Below are 18731 nucleotides of genomic sequence, written 5' to 3'. Positions count from 1 at the left end.
ATGTTTAGCCTCTTGTGGGCAATAAAGAAATAGGAAGTAAATTCCACTGTGAAACAGTTCTGGGTATGAAGGATTGCTGAAAGGATTGGCTTATAGCAAAGGAAAGGGTGGCTGGTGATTGTTGCCATTGAGTGACTGTGATTGAGTAACTTAAACAGCCTCAGTCCCATGATATCAAAGAAGTCAGTCAACACTTGGAAGCAACTGACAGATTTTTCACTCAAAATATATCATGTTTCTGTCTAGTGTTGTACAGTTGACAATGATGTAGTTATGTGATTAGTTATATGAAGGTTCTGTCAATGAATATAGGTGAGAAATAGAGAGGTGTAAGAATGAAAGAATGGTTGTTAAAAATAAGTGGGACAGAGCTAATGAGGTTGGTTGGACAAGGACTATTGTAATAATTTAATCTACACTAAATAACATATTGGTCGTAACCTTTCAAAGTACAGGAATACTTCGATATACCAGTTAATTTGTGTACAGAGACCGCTTCTAAAGCGAAAACTTGTAAAGAGAGCAATAATTTCCCATAGTAGCAAAGTTATAAATTGTAATTTGTTCTTTGTTCCCAGAAAAATATTTTACCTATAAAATTTATAATATAGGTGTAGGAGTGGCTGTGTGGTAAGTAGCTTGTTTACGAACCACATGGTTCTGGGTTCAGTCTCACTGCATGGCACCTTGGGCAAGTGTCTTCTACTATAGCCTCGGGCCAACCAAAGCCTTGTGAGTGTATTTGGTAGACGGAAACTGAACAAAGCCTGTCGTATATATGTATATGTATATATGTGTGTGTGGTGTGTTTGTGTGTCTGTGTTTGTTTTATGAAGTCACTTCCCTTCCTTATTCAATGAAGCTACTAAATGTTCTCAGTAAACTTCTTTTCTTTCTACATATTCTAAAGTGAAGATACGTAGCTTAGTGGTTAAGCTATTTGGTTCATGATCAAAAGGTCACGAGTTTGATTCCCAGCAGCATGTTGTATCCTTGATTAAGACGCTTCATTTCACATTGCCGCTGTTCACTCAGGTGGTAAAAATCATTTGTACCTGTATTTCAAATGGCCGGCCTTGTCACATTCCAAGTCACACTGAATCTCCCTGAGAAATATGTTAAGAGTATGCATGTCTGCGGAGTGCTCAGCCACTTGCTTGTTAATTTCATGAGCAGTCAACTGGAACCCTCTTCATTGTAACCAAGTCAACTGGAACTCTCCTCAGTGTGTCAGTCAGACATATTTTAAGTCCTAAATCTGAAGAAGATGGAGACAAGGTCACCATCAATAAAAAACTAATTAGTTATTGCTATCATATCTTCCTGATGGAAATTAGTTTGTTAAATATTCATGCTTCATAACTTTTGAAAGTTAATTTCAAATAGATGTATTTTTTATATGTAATTATAATTTATATTATTTATTAAAATAAATCTGTTTCTTTACTCAACAATGTTTGCAAATCCAGAACATTGGATCTGTAATTTACCCCCAAGCAATTGATCTACTACGTCTGTGGTGTAAATTTATACCTCATACCTCCAGTTTCTTACTGTAAAGCAGGTGAAAGATAAGTCTCCCTTTAGATTAGATGTCATTTGATGTAGGTGATATTTCCTGGTGATCTGGTTTGTATTCCTCCTCACAGCTAGGTGAGCTGAACAGATACATAAAATTGTTCTGCTAAGAAGCAACAAAAATTGCCTGCAGTAGATATTGAACTCAAAATATTTGGGCTGGTGGTTTAGTACCATATCCAATCAACCATTTGAACCTCTAAGCTGAACATAGGAAAGACAAATAAGAAGTTCTGTGACCTCATACTGGGATCAAATCCGCTTTGCCAATAACTTCAATTACCATCCCATCCTATTAAGTTTGTACTGATATCCTTTCTATATTCTATTTAATATTTCTGAAAGGAATCTAAATTGATCTGCAATTGATTTTTTCCCCCCTTTTCTTCTTTCTTTCCTCGTCTCTTTGATTGTGTTGAACTGAAGTAGGTGTATTGATTGCCAGCGACTACAACAGGCTTAGCTTATCTTACCTGTTGTTGGTGTAAATAACTTCTGTACATCCTCCGACGTAAAAAAAAAAAAGTAAAGTTCCACTGAAGTGTAAGAGACAGCTGTTTGTGCATTGTGGTCTCTACTAGTCTCACTGCAGCTTACTGCCTTGTAACTATTTAGTTATCCATGTACAGTCAATTCAGTATGACAGCTCTTCTGTTAATGAAAACGATGATAACGCTGATGACAATGATGATAATGATGTTAATAATAACAATACTACTACTAACAACTCTGCAAATATATAAATACTAGCAGTATCGCCCGGCGTTGCTCGGGTTTGTAAGGGAAATAACTATATAAGCATTTTTAGAGAGTTATAGCCAAAAAATAGCAAAAAATGCATTAAAAATGGAAAAAAAAATGATGGTAAATTTTTTTAAAAATCGTTGACTCATCGTAGACATTTTTAGAGGGTTACTTCCCTTATATAATAGCGAAAAAAATGCATTAAAATGGAAAAAAATGATGGTAAATTTTTTTTTAAATCGTAGACTCATCGTAGACACGCGCTAATACCCAGAAGGGCTCGATATGAATCATGACTATAAGATACCCGGTTTTGGTTAAACTGCACCGCAAAATGTGGGAGTAGTTAGGAATCTAAATCGTAGGAGACAGACAGCACACAACCTCTCTTTTATATATAAAGATGTCCATGCATAAAGGAACCACCATTCATCAAACAAAACATACAAAAGCAAAATCCTCTGTGTATGCTTTGATGATGTAGCAGATTAATGCAGTACTGTGAATATTACTTAACTTTTTACTGGCTTCACTCATTGGACTACAGCCATACTGGAGCGTCATCTACAAATATATTTTGTTTTATTGATCCTCATTTATCAAATAAGTTTGCCAAAGCTACCTCATTTCTAGAGAGTTACTATTTCATGGCAGTTTCTTTTATGAATGAAAATACATATTTCTTTACTACCCACAAGGGGCTAAACACAGAGAGGACAAACAAGGACAGAGAAATGGATTAAGTTGATTACATCGACTCCAGTGATTAACTGGTACTTATTTAATTGACCCCGAAAGGATGAAAGGCAAAGTCGACCTCGGCGAAATTTGAACTCAGATCGTAACGGCAGATGAAATACCTATTTCTTTACTACCCGCAAGAGGCTAAACACAGAGAGGACAAACAAGGACAGACAAACGAATTAAGTCGATTATGTCGACTCCAGTGATTAACTGGTACTTATTTAATCGACCTCGAAAGGATGGAGGGCAAAGTCGACCTCGTCGAAATTTGAACTCAGAACGTAAAATCAGACGAAATACCTATTTCTATTTCTTTACTACCCACAAGGGGCTAAACACAGAAGGGACAAACAAGGACAGACAAACGGATTAAGTCGATTACATCGACCCCAGTGCGTAACTGGTACTTATTTAATCAAACCCGAAAAGATGAAAGGCAAAGTTGACCTCAGCGGAATTTGAACTCAGAACTTAACGGCAGACGAAATACCGCTAAGCATTTCGCCCGGCGTGCTAACGATTCTGCCAGCTCGCCACCTTTATGAATGAAAATACAACAAAGCATTTACTTTTGTTCCTTTGTTTAATTTAGAATCTGTTTTATTTTCCATATTAGGCTGCAAAATGAGGGAATTAAAGCAGGATTTTTATAGCCTTTATAGTTCTTCCTGTTAAGCAACCCATACCTGTCTTTCATGTAGGAAATATACACTTGTACATGCAAATATAATATATAATGTAATTAATAACAACAAAAGCAGTATTGATGTCAAAAGGTAATCTTGATCTCCAGCTTAATGTAGAAGCTGTGTTAGAACATAGAATACAGTGCTATTTACCTTGAGAGGATCTTTCATAAGGACTCATAGACAATCATCACTACCATTTAATATCTGTTGCCCATGCTGGCATGGGTTGGACGGTTTGACCAGGGGTGGAAGGCTGCACGAGATTCCAGTCTCTTTCGGCATGGTTTCTATAGCTGGATGCCCTTCCTAACACCAACCTCTCCGAGAGGGTAATGAGTGTGTTTACGTGCCACTGGTATCTGCCATGACTGGTTTTACTTGGCCTGATGGATCTAGTGGCTGTGTGGTAAGAAGCTTGCTTCCCAACCACATGGTTCCGGGTTCAGTCCCACTGTGTGGCAACTTGGGCAAGTGTCTTCTACTATAGCCCTGGGCTGACCAAAGCCTTGTGATTGGATTTGGTGGACAGAAACTGGAAGAAGCCCATCATATATGTATATATATATATATATATATGTGTGTGTGTGTGTGTGTGTGATGTGTGTGTGTGTTTGTGTTTGTCTTCCCACTCATTGCTTGACATCCGGTGTTGGTGTGTTTACGTCTCTGTGACTTAGTGGGTCAGCAAAGAGACTGATAGAATAAGTACTAGGCTTAAAAATAAGTCCTGGGGTCAAACTGTTTGACAAAAAAACACTTCAAGGCAGTGCTCCGGCATGACCACAGTCAAAGGACTGAAACCAGTAAAGGAATAAAAGAAAAGATATATTGATATGTAATAATAATAATAATAATATAATAATAATAATAATAATAATAATAATAATCATCATCATCATCATCATTTAACGTCAGCCTTCCATGCTAGAGCTGACCAAGCAGAAGCCTGCACCAGACTTTTGTAAATGCTATGGCAGGATTTTTAAGCTGGTTGCTCTTCCTAACACCAACCACCCAACAGAGTGGACTTAGTGCTTTTTATGTGGCAGAAGCACAGGTGAGGTCAGTTTTGGCAAGGTTTTTACAGCTGGATGCCCTTCCAAATGCCAACCACTTTACAATGTGGACTGGGTGCTTTTAAGTGGCACCTGTACTGACACGGTCACCAAGTACTTGTGAGACAAAAAACAAAACTTATGAGAGGGGTGGGAGCATTGGGGGAGACGATCTTGTGTTGGATGGTGAAAGATTATAGTGAGGCAAAGAGTCAGAAACAGGTGTCTTGCTGTAGAGGAGGTACAAGGTTACCTGGCTGGAGATAGATAGATAGATAGATAGGTGCAGGAGTGGCTGTGTGGTAAGGAGCTTGCTAACCAACCACATGGTTCCGGGTTCAGTCCCAGTGCGTGGCATCTTGGGCAAGTGTCTTCTGCTATAGCCCCGGGCCGACCAATGCCTTGTGAGTGGATTTGGTAGACGTAAACTGAAAGAAGCCTGTCGTATATATGTATATATATATGTATGTGTGTGTATATGTTTGTGTGTCTGTGTTTGTCCCCCTAGCATTGCTTGACAACCGATGCTGGTGTGTTTACGTCCCCGTCACTTAGCGGTTCGGCAAAAGAGACCGATAGAATAAGTACTGGGCTTACAAAGAATAAGTCCCGGGGTCGATTTGCTCGACTAATGGCGGTGCTCCAGCATGGCCGCAGTCAAATGACTGAAACAAGTAAAAGAGTAAAAGAGAAAGAGTAATAGATAGATAGATAGATAGATAGAGAGAGAGAAATCAGGAATGAAGACAGAAAAGTGCGTTGCCACAAAGGAATTACATGGTTACCCAACATGAAGGAAGTGCAAGAGAAGGAGAGTAAGAGGGAAACAGCAAGATAGAGACGGTGGCAAAGTGCCAGGCATAGGCAATGACACAGTGAGAGAGGGCGTGGGTGGAACACACAGGTTGGGAGCTAGCAGATAGCAATGATACAGTGGCAGCTGAGGTTGACTTTGCTTTTCATTGTTTCAGGGTTCATAAAATAAATAAGTACCAGTTGAGCAATGGGGTTGATGTAATCGACCCACCCCCTCCCCTGAAATTGCTGGCCTTGTGTGAAAATTTACTGCCAACATTTGTGTGTAGCAAAATGATAAACCATATTTTTCAAGAAAACTCAAGCATTAAGAATAGATTTCCTAAAGCCTTGAATTATATTTTAAATGTCAATGACATGACACGTTGAGACATCTCTTGAGATATATCATTTGACAACGCCTAACGTATGAACATAATTTAGCATAATTAATTATTCATAATCCATGCACTACTAGTACTCTAGTAATGAGTTCGTTAGCCTGTTTACTTGTACTAGTATGTAAATGAGTTAAAGCCATTGCATAGTTTTTCTTATGCTTTTAATAAGTAACCTCAGGCTGCTTTATTTGTTTCATCTCAGCATTTTTTGATCTCAGGGTGAATGAATCCTGGTGGCTTGTTAAATAAGACCACTCAGTTCAGGTTATATCCCAGGTTACTAGAAAGGCACTCATAGGTCTTATTCCACAACAATAAGAGAAAAAAATAGCTATGAAACTGACTTTGTATAGTTACTCTTTTACTCTTTTCAGTGATTTTGACTGTGGTCATGCTGGAGCACCGCCTTTTAGTCAAGCAAATCGCCCCCAGGATTTATTCTTTGTAAGCCTAGTACTTATTCTATTGGTATCTTTTGCCGAACCGCTAAGTTACGGGGACGTAAACACACCAGCATCAGTTGTCAAGCGATGTTGGGGGGGGGGGACAAACACAGACACACAAACATATACACACACATATATACATACATATATACATATATACATATATACATATATACATATATATATATATATATATATATCTCAGATGCCATGATAGATCATTAGCCACTACACACATTTTTTTTCTCTCCTTGTTTTCTATGTCCCTCTCTGTAGAAGAGCGTAGGCTCAAGACGTAAAAGACTTTTTCTGTTCCTGAGCGTTATACTAATACATCTGTTTGTTTTGTACACCACCTGTCTTCGGCTTTTGTTGTTTTTTTCATAAACTCTCCCTATATATATATGATAGGCTTCTTTTAGTTTCCGTCTACCAAATCCACTCACAAGGCTTTGGTTGGCCCGAGGCTATAGTAGAAAACATGTGGTTCGTAAGCAAGCTACTTGCCACACAGCCACTCCTGCGCCCATAGTTATTGATTTAATGTTAATTACTTTGATTCAAAAAGTCAAGTTGCAAAACTAAATTATCTTCAACTTTTTAAAATATTTCTTTTTTTCATTTCAGAGTGATGTATTTACCAAAATCAGTGGCCTCCTGAAATAACTAATCTCCCAGGATGTCTTTTAAACGTGATGGAAATGACTATAACTTGTTGAATTCTCAAAGGGTACGTGTGAAAGTTTTATTATTCTTTCATAAAGCAGAATCTTGCAGTGGAAGTGGCATCAGGGCAGGCAGTGTATGGTAGAATCAGTTGAGAGCTGAGCAAAATCTTTTAGTATGAAAAGGGGTCTGAAAAGTCCCTGGCTTTGAGTAAAAGAAAAAACAGGAGGATCAGTTAATGATTTTATTCGAAATATTCCCCTCTCAGATTCACACACTTATTGCAGTGGTCTTTCAGTTTTTTCTAAGCCCTGTAGAAGAATGTACCAGTCAAATACTGGGGCACACTGTAATCAATTAACTCCCTCTCCTCAAAAATTGCTGGTCTTGTATCTAAATTAGAAACAAATATATTTTTGTTGCTTAGCCCCAAGTCAGTTCTAATTGAGCAACTCTGTGGTTCAGAAGCATTCCTTCCATGACCATCCTACCATTTTTACATAACTAATATATATCTAAGACTACATTGTCCATTGTGATCTTTTTAAGACAATAGGGAGGGATGGGATTTTGAGGGAAATTTGGCTGCCATTTCTAATAAGTTGAAAAATTATCTAGAACTCCCATCAATGATTTGTTATATTATACATGAGTTAAATAGTAGATTGCAGAAATATCAGAGCTCTAAATACCCAACAATGTTAAATACATCCTTCTTTTCTGAGTTCTGATCATCATTGATAGTAGAAATACCAGTAATATACTGACTGTCCTACCTGGGCATGACATTAAACTGCATCCAGTGGTGAGGCTCCAGTTTGGAAGACCTAGAGTTGTAGGGAGTGGGAGCTTAGAGTCACCCCTTAATTATCATTATTACTCCTAGGTCTGATCTGATCTGAAATGGTTGTACCTGTCAGGGCTCCACTTATGGGTTAAATTGATTTTTGTAGGGGTAGATTGAGCTGTGACCCGACTTTTCGTCCGATGTCCCTTCATCCACGTCTTTTCGTCTGCTGATTGTTTTTGTCCAATTTTAATAAACTTTTTAGAAAACAAGGTGAACATCAAAATCAAATATCATCATCATCATCGTTTAACGTCTGCTTTCCATGCTAGCATGGGTTGGACAATTTGACTGAGGACTGGCGAACCAGATGGCTGCACCAGGCTCCAATCTTGATCTGGCAGAGTTTCTACAGCTGGATGCCCTTCCTAATGCCAACCACTCTGAGAGTGTAGTGGGTGCTTTTACGTGCCACCAGCACGAGGGTCAGTCAGGCAGTATGGCAACAGCCACGAAAACATTGTGTTCTTTTTTAAATATACATTGTGAATTTTATTGATAGGATTTGTTGTTAGCAAAAAAAAAATCATTGGACAAAAAGACATGAATGAAAAGATGTTTGATGAAGTGACGTCGGACAACAAGACATAGCACCAGATTGAGCTCCTTAGCTACAGTGAAAGTAATCATTCTTGGAGAAGGAAAACTCCAAAATTCTCGGAGTGGTTGGCGTTAGGAAGGGCATCCAGCTGTAGAAACTCTGCCAGATCAAGACTGGAGCCTGGTGCAGCCATCTGGTTTGCCAGTCCTCAGTCAAATCATCCAACCCATGCTAGCATGGAAAGCGGATGTTAAATGATGATGATGATGATGATGATGATTTTCTTTCAACATACCCTAAGCCAGCTTGGTAGAGTATGACTGATGAAACTAACATGAGACATGTTCAGTAACATGGGTTCATACTATGGAGAGAAAATGTTAGTGTGCATTCTGCCATAGGCAGAGTTAGGAAATGAAGGAGAATACTGAGGTTGATTCATTTGCCTGTACAGCTTCCATACAAACCTTTTGGGTTTGTGCTAATGTAGAAAAAAAAAGAAAGAAAATCCTTAAAATCATTGTTATGATGTCAATTCCATGTTTTGAATTTTTATTATTTTTTTTATTTATGCGCCCTTTTTAAGCCTAACCAGGCTCATGGGCCCACTTTCACAGTTTCTATGGTGTATGTGTTTCCCCCAGCTAGACGGGACGCCAGTCCATCGCAGCGTTACTCAAGAAACAGGAAGAAAGAATGAGAGAAAGTTGGGGGCGAAAGAGTACAACAGGGGTCGCCACCCACCCCTGCCGGAGCTTCATGGAGCTTTAGGTGTTTTCGCTCAATAAACACACACAACGCCCGGTCTGGGAATCAAAACCACGATCCTCCGACCGCGAGTCCGTTGCCCTAACCACTGGGCCATTGCACTCCACATGTTTTGAATTTAGTTACTGTTATTTTTTTTTTATTTGTTTCAATCATTTGAGGAAGAACAAACACAGACACATAAAAGATATACATACACATTGTCATCATCATTATCATCATTGTTTAATCTCTGCCTTACATGCCCAAATACTTTCTAATGGCAAGCAAGTATTTTCTGTCTGTCTGTCACACCACACACACACACACACACACACTCACACGTGATTATATGTGTATATGTGTGTGTGTTTATGTATATGTAAGCATAGATTTATTTATTTTTGCAATCTACTACCTGCTGATGGTGTCAAGAAGAATTATGTGCTTCACTGCAAACACCTTTAAACATGAGTATAGCAACATATACACTCCTTAAGGTCAAGGAACAAACAACTCACTATGTCCTCATTCATTCACTTACTCTATCGGTCTCTTTTGCTGAACTGCTAAGTTACAGCATTGGTTTCAAGCAATGGTGGTGAGGAAGAACAAACACAGACACATAAAAGATATACATACACATTGTCATCATCATTATCATCATTGTTTAATCTCTGCCTTACATGCTGGCATGGGTGGTAGACAAGGAGCTTCTTTCAGTTTCCATCTACCAAATCCACTCACAAGGCTTTGGTCGGCCTGAAGCTATAGTGGAAGATACTTGCCCAAGGTGCCATGCAGTGGGACTGAACCCAGAACCATGCGGCTGGGAAGCAAGCTTCTTACCACACAGCCACACCTGACCTATATACAATTTCGCATTTCATTTCTTCAGGGTCAATAAAATAAGTACCTGGAATATACTGGGGTGAATGCAATCACTTATGCTACTCCCTTAATAAACATTCTTCTTTTTTGACAGCGAAGCAGAGTGAATGAGCTACTTGCTGAGAATATACCTGATGAAGAAGCCCAAATACTTTCTAATGGCAAGTAAGTATTTTCTGTCTGTCTGTCACACACACACACACACACACACACACACACTCACACGTGATTATATGTGTATATGTGTGTGTGTTTATGTATATGTAAGCATAGATTTATTTATTTTTGCAATCTACTACCTGCTGATGGTGTCAAGAAGAATTATGTGCTTCACTGCAAACACCTTTAAACATGAGTATAGCAACATATACACTCCTTAAGGTCAAGGAACAAACAACTCACTATGTCCTCATTCATTTGGAAACTAAATGAACATTATGACCAAATCTATCCCATATGTTAATGGGGCAAGAAATTTTACATTAGCTTGATTGAAGCATTCCAGATCCTGAAGTACCTTCTGATATTGCTAAACAAGAGATGTGACATATTATCTCTTTGCTGCCATTGAAGAAGATTTATTTTGGAGAACTTTCATCTGCTTGAAGAATCTGTTGAGTTTTCATAACCACCAAAGCATGCACATTAAAATCAACTCAGCATAGTTTTCAATTGTGATGCACACTGCCCTCTGCAAAAGCCAGCAGCATCAATATTACCAACAAGGATGAAACACAAACAACCATTCCTGACTAAGGAAACTGACTTACCTTCTAATGCAACCATTCATCCCAAATGTTTTATGTCTATTTTTCTATGCTGGCATGGATTAGCTGAGTCTCACAGTTTCTTATAACTTGTCATGATCTGTGCCCTTTGGCATTAAAAAAAACAACTCTCTTTACTCTTTTACTTTTTCAGTCATTTGACTGTGGCCATGCTGGAGCACCACCTTTAGTCGGGCAAATCGACCCCAGGACTTATTCTTTGTAAGCCTAGCACTTATTCTACCAGTCTCTTTTGCCGAACCGCTAAGTTACGGGAATGTAAATATACCAGCATCGGTTGTCAAGCGATGTTGGGGGGACAAACACAGACACACAAACATACACACATGCGCACACACGCACGCACACACACACACACACACACACACACACACACACACACACACATGACGGGCTTCTTTCAGTTTCCGTCTACCAAATCCACTCACAAGGCTTTGGTCGGCCCAAGGCTATAGTAGAAGACATTTGCCCATGGTGCCACGCAGTGGGACTGAACCCAGAACCATGTGGTTGGTAAGCAAAATACTTACCCTACAACCACTCCTACGCCTTGAATATGTCTTATAGTGAGAACTGGTTGCATTTTATTCTGCTATTTGCACAAGAGAGATTGTTCCAAAGGAGAAAACCAGAATGTTCTCTCTGTCTTGTATCAGTTCTTATTTGGGGTCATTGTTCTCCGAGGTGAGTAACCAATGATGTGGCTTGTAGAGTCCATATCTTGTTTGCGTGTTCCAGCATTGCTCTTGGGATCAACTTTGTCTTTCATCCTTTCAAGGTCAACAAAATATGAACCGGTTGAGCACTGAAGTCAATTTAATTGACTTATACTCCTACTAAAATTGCTGGCCTTGTGCTAAAAATTTGAAACCAATATTTATGATTTCATGATAGTACCATTCCTATTGAGGGTGAGTTGACTGCTACACTAAATGTAAGTGACACATGTTTCCTATGGGTGTAGCAATATAAATAATTGGCATCTGGTCACCAGAGAATTACTGTGTCGTCCTGTGATATTTACACACATAAAAGTACTTTTGTCTCTCAAGATCACTCACAAACTTTTCTACAAAGCTTTTTACTAATTACAATACTTAAGTTAATGACATATCTAATGCAATAAACATCAACAATTTAATTAGGAATTATCTCATGGTTTGAAAAAAAAATTTGCTCAATGATTAATATTATTTTGATAATTATGGCAAATAGGTGAGATAATGTTAGATATCACCAGTTGTGTATCATACTAAATGTATACAAATCGAAATCGATCAAAAATCAATGAAAATTGTAGTTGTGATACCAGTGCTGGTGGCACGTAAAAAGATCCATCCGAACGTGGCTGTTGCCAGCTCCACTTCGACTGGCCTCTATGCCGGTGGCATGTAAAAAGCACCAACCAATCGTGGCCATTGTCAGCGCTGCCTTGACTGGCCTCTGTGCGGGTGGCATGTAAAAAGCACCAACCAATCGTGGCCATTGCCAGCACCGCCTTGACTGGCCTCTGTGCCAGTGGCACGTAAAAAGCACCAACCGATCGTGGCCATTGCCAGCCTCGTCTGGCACCCGTGCCGGTGGCACGTAAAAAGCACCCACTACACTTACGGAGTGGTTGGTGTTAGGAAGGGCATCCAGCTGTAGAAACTCTGCCAAATCAGACTGGTGCCTGGTGCAGCCTTCTGGCTTCCCAGACCCCGGTCATACTGTCCAACCCATGCTAGCATGGAAAACGGACGTTAAACGATGATGATGATGATCATTAGAAGGGATGATGCTGTGGAATTTGTCTGAGATAAAATCTTATCATAGACTTGTGCTAAAAAGCACAATATATCTCAGAGCAAGGTGAACAGCAGTGCTGCAATGACACACGGGAATGACAGCTGCATTTAACCTTTGTTGAAGCTTGTTAATGTTATGCATTCAATTTGTCACCTAATTAAATAAAATTTATGCTTCAACATATAGGAAACAGCGAATAAAGCATTCACTGGTATTGTTGAAGCTTACTGAGCCGTAGAAAAATACTCAGTGTCTGCAATTGAAACAGCATTAAATAAAAATTGTCATCTGTGTACCATGCTAAAATGTATACACACTAATAGAAGCCATTAGATATATTTCAGTCTTGATAGACTGATTCAGCAAAGTATAGACTTAACCATATTGATCAAAATAGGGATGAGAGAATCATTAAATAGATGTTCAATATTATACATGAACAAGCGTGGAAAATTAGCAAATTTGAAAAATAAATCGTTGAAGTTAATTGTTCAGCTGCAGAAATAATGTCAGTTGTTGAAGTGCTATCATCTCCTCCGCCGCCCCCTCATCCCCTTCCTCCTCATCATCACCCCTCCTCCTCCTCCTCCCCTCCCCTTCCGCCTCCCCCTCCTCATCATCATTTTAATATCCATTCTCCCTGCTGGCATGGGTTGGGCAGTTTGATAGGCACTGACCCACCGCAGAGCTGCACCAGGCTCCACTTGTCTGCTTTGGCATGGTTTCTATGGCTGGATGCCCTTCCTAACATCAGTTACTTTACAGAGTCTACTGTGTGGTTTTTATGTGGCACCAGCACAAGGTGCTTTATATGTGGTACCAGCACAGGTGTTTTTTATGACACCAGCATGGGTGCTTTTTACATGGTATTGGCACAGGTGCCTTTTACATGGTTCTGGCACAGGTGCTCTATATGTGACACCAGCATGAGTGCTTTTAAGTGGTACCAGCAATTTCTAGTTAAATCGTTGATATTTATTACATTAGGTATGTTAACATTAACTTAACTAATATTTTTTCATGTAAATGGCATCTCCAAGTAATTAACCTCAGTGATTTATATTGATTGGAATAGCTGATTCTATCTACTTCTATATCCGAGACTCACCCTAACTTCTTGCATTCTAGTCACTGAAGCTAAGAAAACCTGTTGTTGGACTGTTGTTATTTGTTCCTTCTTGAGCCATGCCTGGCCCATAAGAGCCAGTTTCCCAGTTTCTTGGTGTATAGGTTCCCTACCTGGATGGGACGCCGGTCCGTCACAGGTGAGCTGCAAGATGCAGGAGGAAAGAGTGAGAGAAAGTTGTGTCGAAAGAGTCAGCAAAAGTTCACCATTACCTTCTGCTGGAGCTGCGTGGAGCTTAGGTGTTTTGCTCATAAACACACACATCGCCCGGTCTGAGATTCGAACCCACGATCCCTTGACCGTGAGTCCGCTGCTCTAACCACTAGGCCATGTGCCTCCACTGTTGTTGGACTGTAAGTGTGTTTCACCCATCTCATACTAGCCCTTGTTTCTATTTCAGGTTGTCATGTACTGTGTGTCATTACAGACCTGTGTTTGACACTCTGAATATTTTGCAGTGCCATCGACAAGGAAGAAAACATCTTGAAAGTAAGACACCCAGTTTCTTTCTATTCTTTGTTTCCATTGGTTTCTTTGATTGCAGGTAACTTTTGAGCCAATCACTTGGTGTCCAAATAGGTTAATAGATCATAAACCATTTAGCCCAAGTCATACATGACCCAGCAGATTTATGTTCAAAGGTATTCTAACTGTAACCATTCAGTTTTTTTTCCTGTATTTCAAGGACTATGTTGTTCATTCCTTTTTTCTTTTATAAGACAGGTGGATGTGATTTGAGGAAGATTTGGCTGTTATTTCTTGTAGACTGAGCAGCTGGATAGAAGCTCTCTCTCTTGTTAACGTTAAGGTTAGGTTTAGATCATTTAGATCAGTGGTTCTCAACTGGGATCCAAGTAAGATTTCGGGCTGGGAGAGGGTCCACATCAACAAAATAGTACACAGGGGATCCACAGTAGTATTTTAAAGGTTCACATGGAAACATTTTGCTTTGGGTGTATTTACTGCAAGAAACAGCTAGGTTTCTTTCTCTAACATTTTACATAGTTCAACCTAAATTTGACTAAAATCCTTCGAGGTGGTGTTCCAGCATGGTCACAGTCCAATGGCTGAAACAAGTAAAAGATGAAAGATAATGCTGCTAATATGTGATATCTTAGATGAATGCTGAAGTTACCCTATTCAAATAGAGTGGCAAACATCGAAGTAGCTACAAGAAAGGGACAGGTTAAGTTTGTTGGGCATAAGATGAGGAGACAAAATCTTGAATGCTTAGTGTGTTTTAAGGGAGATCTGACGGTTATTTCTAGCAGGATAGTAGCTCATTTGAAGGGAGAAGAAATTTATGGGAAGACTGAAAGAGAAGATCCTGGATGGCTTAATTAGCTGGCTACGGAAAGATCGAGCCATTAATTAGCTAAGCTGTGGCTGAGATATGAGGGGATTTAGGTCCATAATTACTGACACCTTTAGGCCAGAGATGTAAAGGATATGAAGTGCTGTAATGACATTATTATGTGGTTGAAGGAATATGGCCAAATTTTGTGGTATAATATCGTGCATTGTAGAAGAGTAATGGACCAAATGTAGAGTATAGTGTGTTGGTATGATGCTGCAGATAGAGTGTCCTGATTATCTCCCTTTGTAGATCCAACCCTAAACATTTCGGATCTTTACCTTTTGACAGACGGATTTAAAAAATAATTTTTTGTAACTAACACTTTCAAACTTCGGACACTGGTAGAATGTGTCATATAAAACATCTTTTACTCTTAGCATTTTTGAGAAAAGCCTATATTTACGAAGTAATTTCACATTAAAGTTGTCGTATTTCAGTAATTTCAACCAATCAATGATGTGTATTCAGCTAAATAAAATTACTGCTGTTGTTTGTCAACAAGAACTTCTGCAGGGTGTATATTTCATTTGTCACTGTTATTTATGACAACCCTAAACCTAAAACCTTAACCCTAACCCTAAAATCTTAACCCTAACACCCTAACCCTAAAACCCTAACCCTAACACCCTAACCCTAAAACCATAACCCTAACACCCTAACCCTAAAACCCTAACCCTAACCCTAAACACACAAACGATGTCATAAATAACAGTGACAAACGAAAAATACACTGCCAATGGTTGTTGTTGACAAACAACAGCAGTAATTTTATTCAGCTGAATACACATCATTGATTGGTTGAAATTACTGAAATACGACAACATAAATGTGAAATAACTTCGTAAATATAAGCTTTTCTCAAAAATGTTAAGAGTAAAAGATGTTTTATATGACACATTCTACCAGTGTCCAAAGTTTGAAAGTGTTTAGTTACAAAAAATTTGGACTGTAAGCTACTAATATATTTTGAGGAGAATTTAGTTGACAGAAACTGTACAGAAGCCTATTTTTTTCCATGCTGGCCAACACTGATGTATACAGTTATTAGAGAATTTTTCGATTACCTAATATCTTGTGCAAATCTGATTGGTAAGATTGGCTGTAATGGCTCTGTAATACTGTATATTTTGATTAAAATATATTTATGTATGTATATATTTATGTGTGTGTGTGTGTGTGAGAGAGTGTGTGTATGTGTGTGTATAACACGAGGATGTGAAATAAGTAAAGATCCAACATTTCTACAGATGAGATGCTTTGGTACAACCATTTTGGCACCACCTGTTTAGTGTCAGTGATGCGATACAGACATATTTGACATCAGACATTTAAATGTTTCTTTCCTTCTCTCCCTTGTGCCTCATCTCTCTCTCTGTTTATGTATGTGAGCATATTTCTCTATGTATATGACGAGATGAAATGTATTTATATCAAGCATGTCCAACTAATAACTTGTAATTGTCTCTCTCTCTCCTTTTCACCCCCTTCTATCTGTATGTGTAGATTTCTGTATACATGCATGCATGCATGTTGCCCTCTAGCACCAAAAATTACTGTCACCAAAACAGGCTGAATGGCCAGTCAGCCATGCCAAATTACCAGTGTTTGCATTTAACCCTTTCGTTACCCACCCGGCTGAAACCGGCTCTGGCTCTTTAGTATAAATGTCTTGTTTTCATAAATTTAGAATTAAAATTTTCCACCAAATCTTCATCGCAATCTATGTTCCTAACACTAGTTTAATGATAAGGATGTTATTTTACTAAATTCTTTGTTATATTTAAAATAATTGAAAGAAACACAGAGCATCTCAAACATCTTTGTCCAATCATCTCTTTCTGACATTTAATCCACTCCTTGCTCTGCAGAACTGCAGTCTCCTCAAATACCCTTCTCATCCATTTACATTTTTCCCTGCAAAAGTTAACTGACAGATATTCAGACTGAACATCAGCTAAATTGATTTGGTCAATATGGGAGTGCTGGCAAAGATACACGACCTCCGCTTCTTCTCTTGACTAATTGATAAACTTTATTCTTTTATGCATATAGGAATAGGTGTGGCTGTGTGGTAAGTAGCTTGCTTACGAACCCCATGGTTCCAGGTTCAATCTCACTGCATGGCACCTTGGGCAAGTGTCTTCTGCTATAGCCTCAGGCTGACCAAAGCTTTGTGAGTGGATTTGGTAGACGGAAACTGAAAGAAGCCCATCGTATATATGTATATATATGTATGTATATATATGTATGTGTGTGTATGTTTGTATGTGCGTGTTTGTGTGTCTGTTTGTCCCCCTCAACATCGCTTGACAACTGATGCTGGTGTGTTTACATCCCCGTAACTTAGTGGTTCGGCAAAAGAGACCGATAGAATAAGTACTAGGCTTACAAAGAATAAGTCCTGGGGGGCGATTTGCTCGACTAAAGGTGGTGCTCCAGCATGGCCACAGTCAAATGACTGAAACAAGTAAAAAAGTAAAAGAGTTATAAACATACATGCACGCATGCAGATGGATACCATCTGACAAAATGAGGCAATTGTCATGCATGCATGTCTCATCTTGTCAGATGATTGCCATCATACCTTCAGCCAAGAAATGGCATGATGACAAAAGCTTGTCCAACACTTCATTTTGCCTCTCTGTCGGTCGCCTTTGTAGGTCCTAGTGAGAAATGTTACAAGATGACTGATACTATTTTGACTGTCAGCTTCTTGTCAGAGTATCTTCCTCTTAGAAAAGCTGCCCTCCCATGATGGCTTTGTCAAAAAATAAAAGGATGCCAGACTCTAGCTAATTTCTCTCTTTTCAAACCAAAAATTTTAGGGTTTAATTACTTCTTTTCTTCTGTTTTTTTCCTAACAGATGCAGAACGGAATAAAATGAAAGAAAAAGAACTGAAAGAGTTAGTTTTGAAGCATCAACAAAAGCAGTGTCTTAAAACTGGTGCTACTGATGGAAGTGTGGTAAGTGAACTGGTGTCTCTGTAGTACTGAAATTTAGTGTTGAATAAACATGTTTATTTTTTTTAGAAACTGCTTCTTCTAGCGTGTAAAATTATCTGTTAAAGGTAATTTTTCTTGTGTTTAAATGTACACTATTTTATATATATACGTGTGTGTAAGTTTCATATGAGATAGATGGGCTGAAATAGTACATTCCATGAACACATCCGAAATAGATCCCCCTTAAATGCTTAGATAGCTTAACCAGAAGTAGTTGATAGTTTTTGCCACCTTGGAGACCTCAGCAGTAAGGGAGGTCATTGCTCTGAAAATATAATAGCCAGAGTAAGAACAGGTCTTATATATGCATATATATGTGTATATGTATGTGTGTACATGCTTATATTCATATAATATGTTATTTGTATGTGTGTGTGTGTGTGTGTGAACACCTCAATCAGTTAGCTGTTCTTGTTCTTTGGATGATGAAATATCTTTATGGCTTCAGAAGGCAACTGATTCCTTTAGGGATCTTGAGTTTAGTGTCCGGTCCCAACATGGCATCACAAGATGAACCAAAGTTG

The 18731-nt window shown here is 38.8% G+C and overlaps 1 protein-coding gene across 6 annotated transcripts in view; it reads left to right on the top strand.

Moving 5' to 3' along the window:
- LOC115217283 (sodium channel modifier 1-like) overlaps positions 1-18731 on the top strand; it is a 69521-nt gene that overhangs the window by 41921 nt on the left and 8869 nt on the right. For all 6 annotated transcript variants that reach the window (XM_036507248.1, XM_036507246.1, XM_036507250.1 and 3 more), the window contains exons 2-5: positions 7080-7182; positions 10239-10309; positions 14247-14335; positions 18068-18168. In XM_036507248.1, coding sequence (XP_036363141.1) covers positions 7132-7182; positions 10239-10309; positions 14247-14335; positions 18068-18168 — 312 coding nt within the window. In that variant the 5' untranslated portion in view covers positions 7080-7131. The remainder of the gene's footprint in view (positions 1-7079; positions 7183-10238; positions 10310-14246; positions 14336-18067; positions 18169-18731) is intronic.

Source organism: Octopus sinensis, linkage group LG11 (genome assembly GCF_006345805.1).
Source record: "Octopus sinensis linkage group LG11, ASM634580v1, whole genome shotgun sequence".
Taxonomy (NCBI): domain Eukaryota; kingdom Metazoa; phylum Mollusca; class Cephalopoda; order Octopoda; family Octopodidae; genus Octopus; species Octopus sinensis.
This window is presented reverse-complemented; position numbering and strand designations above follow the sequence as displayed.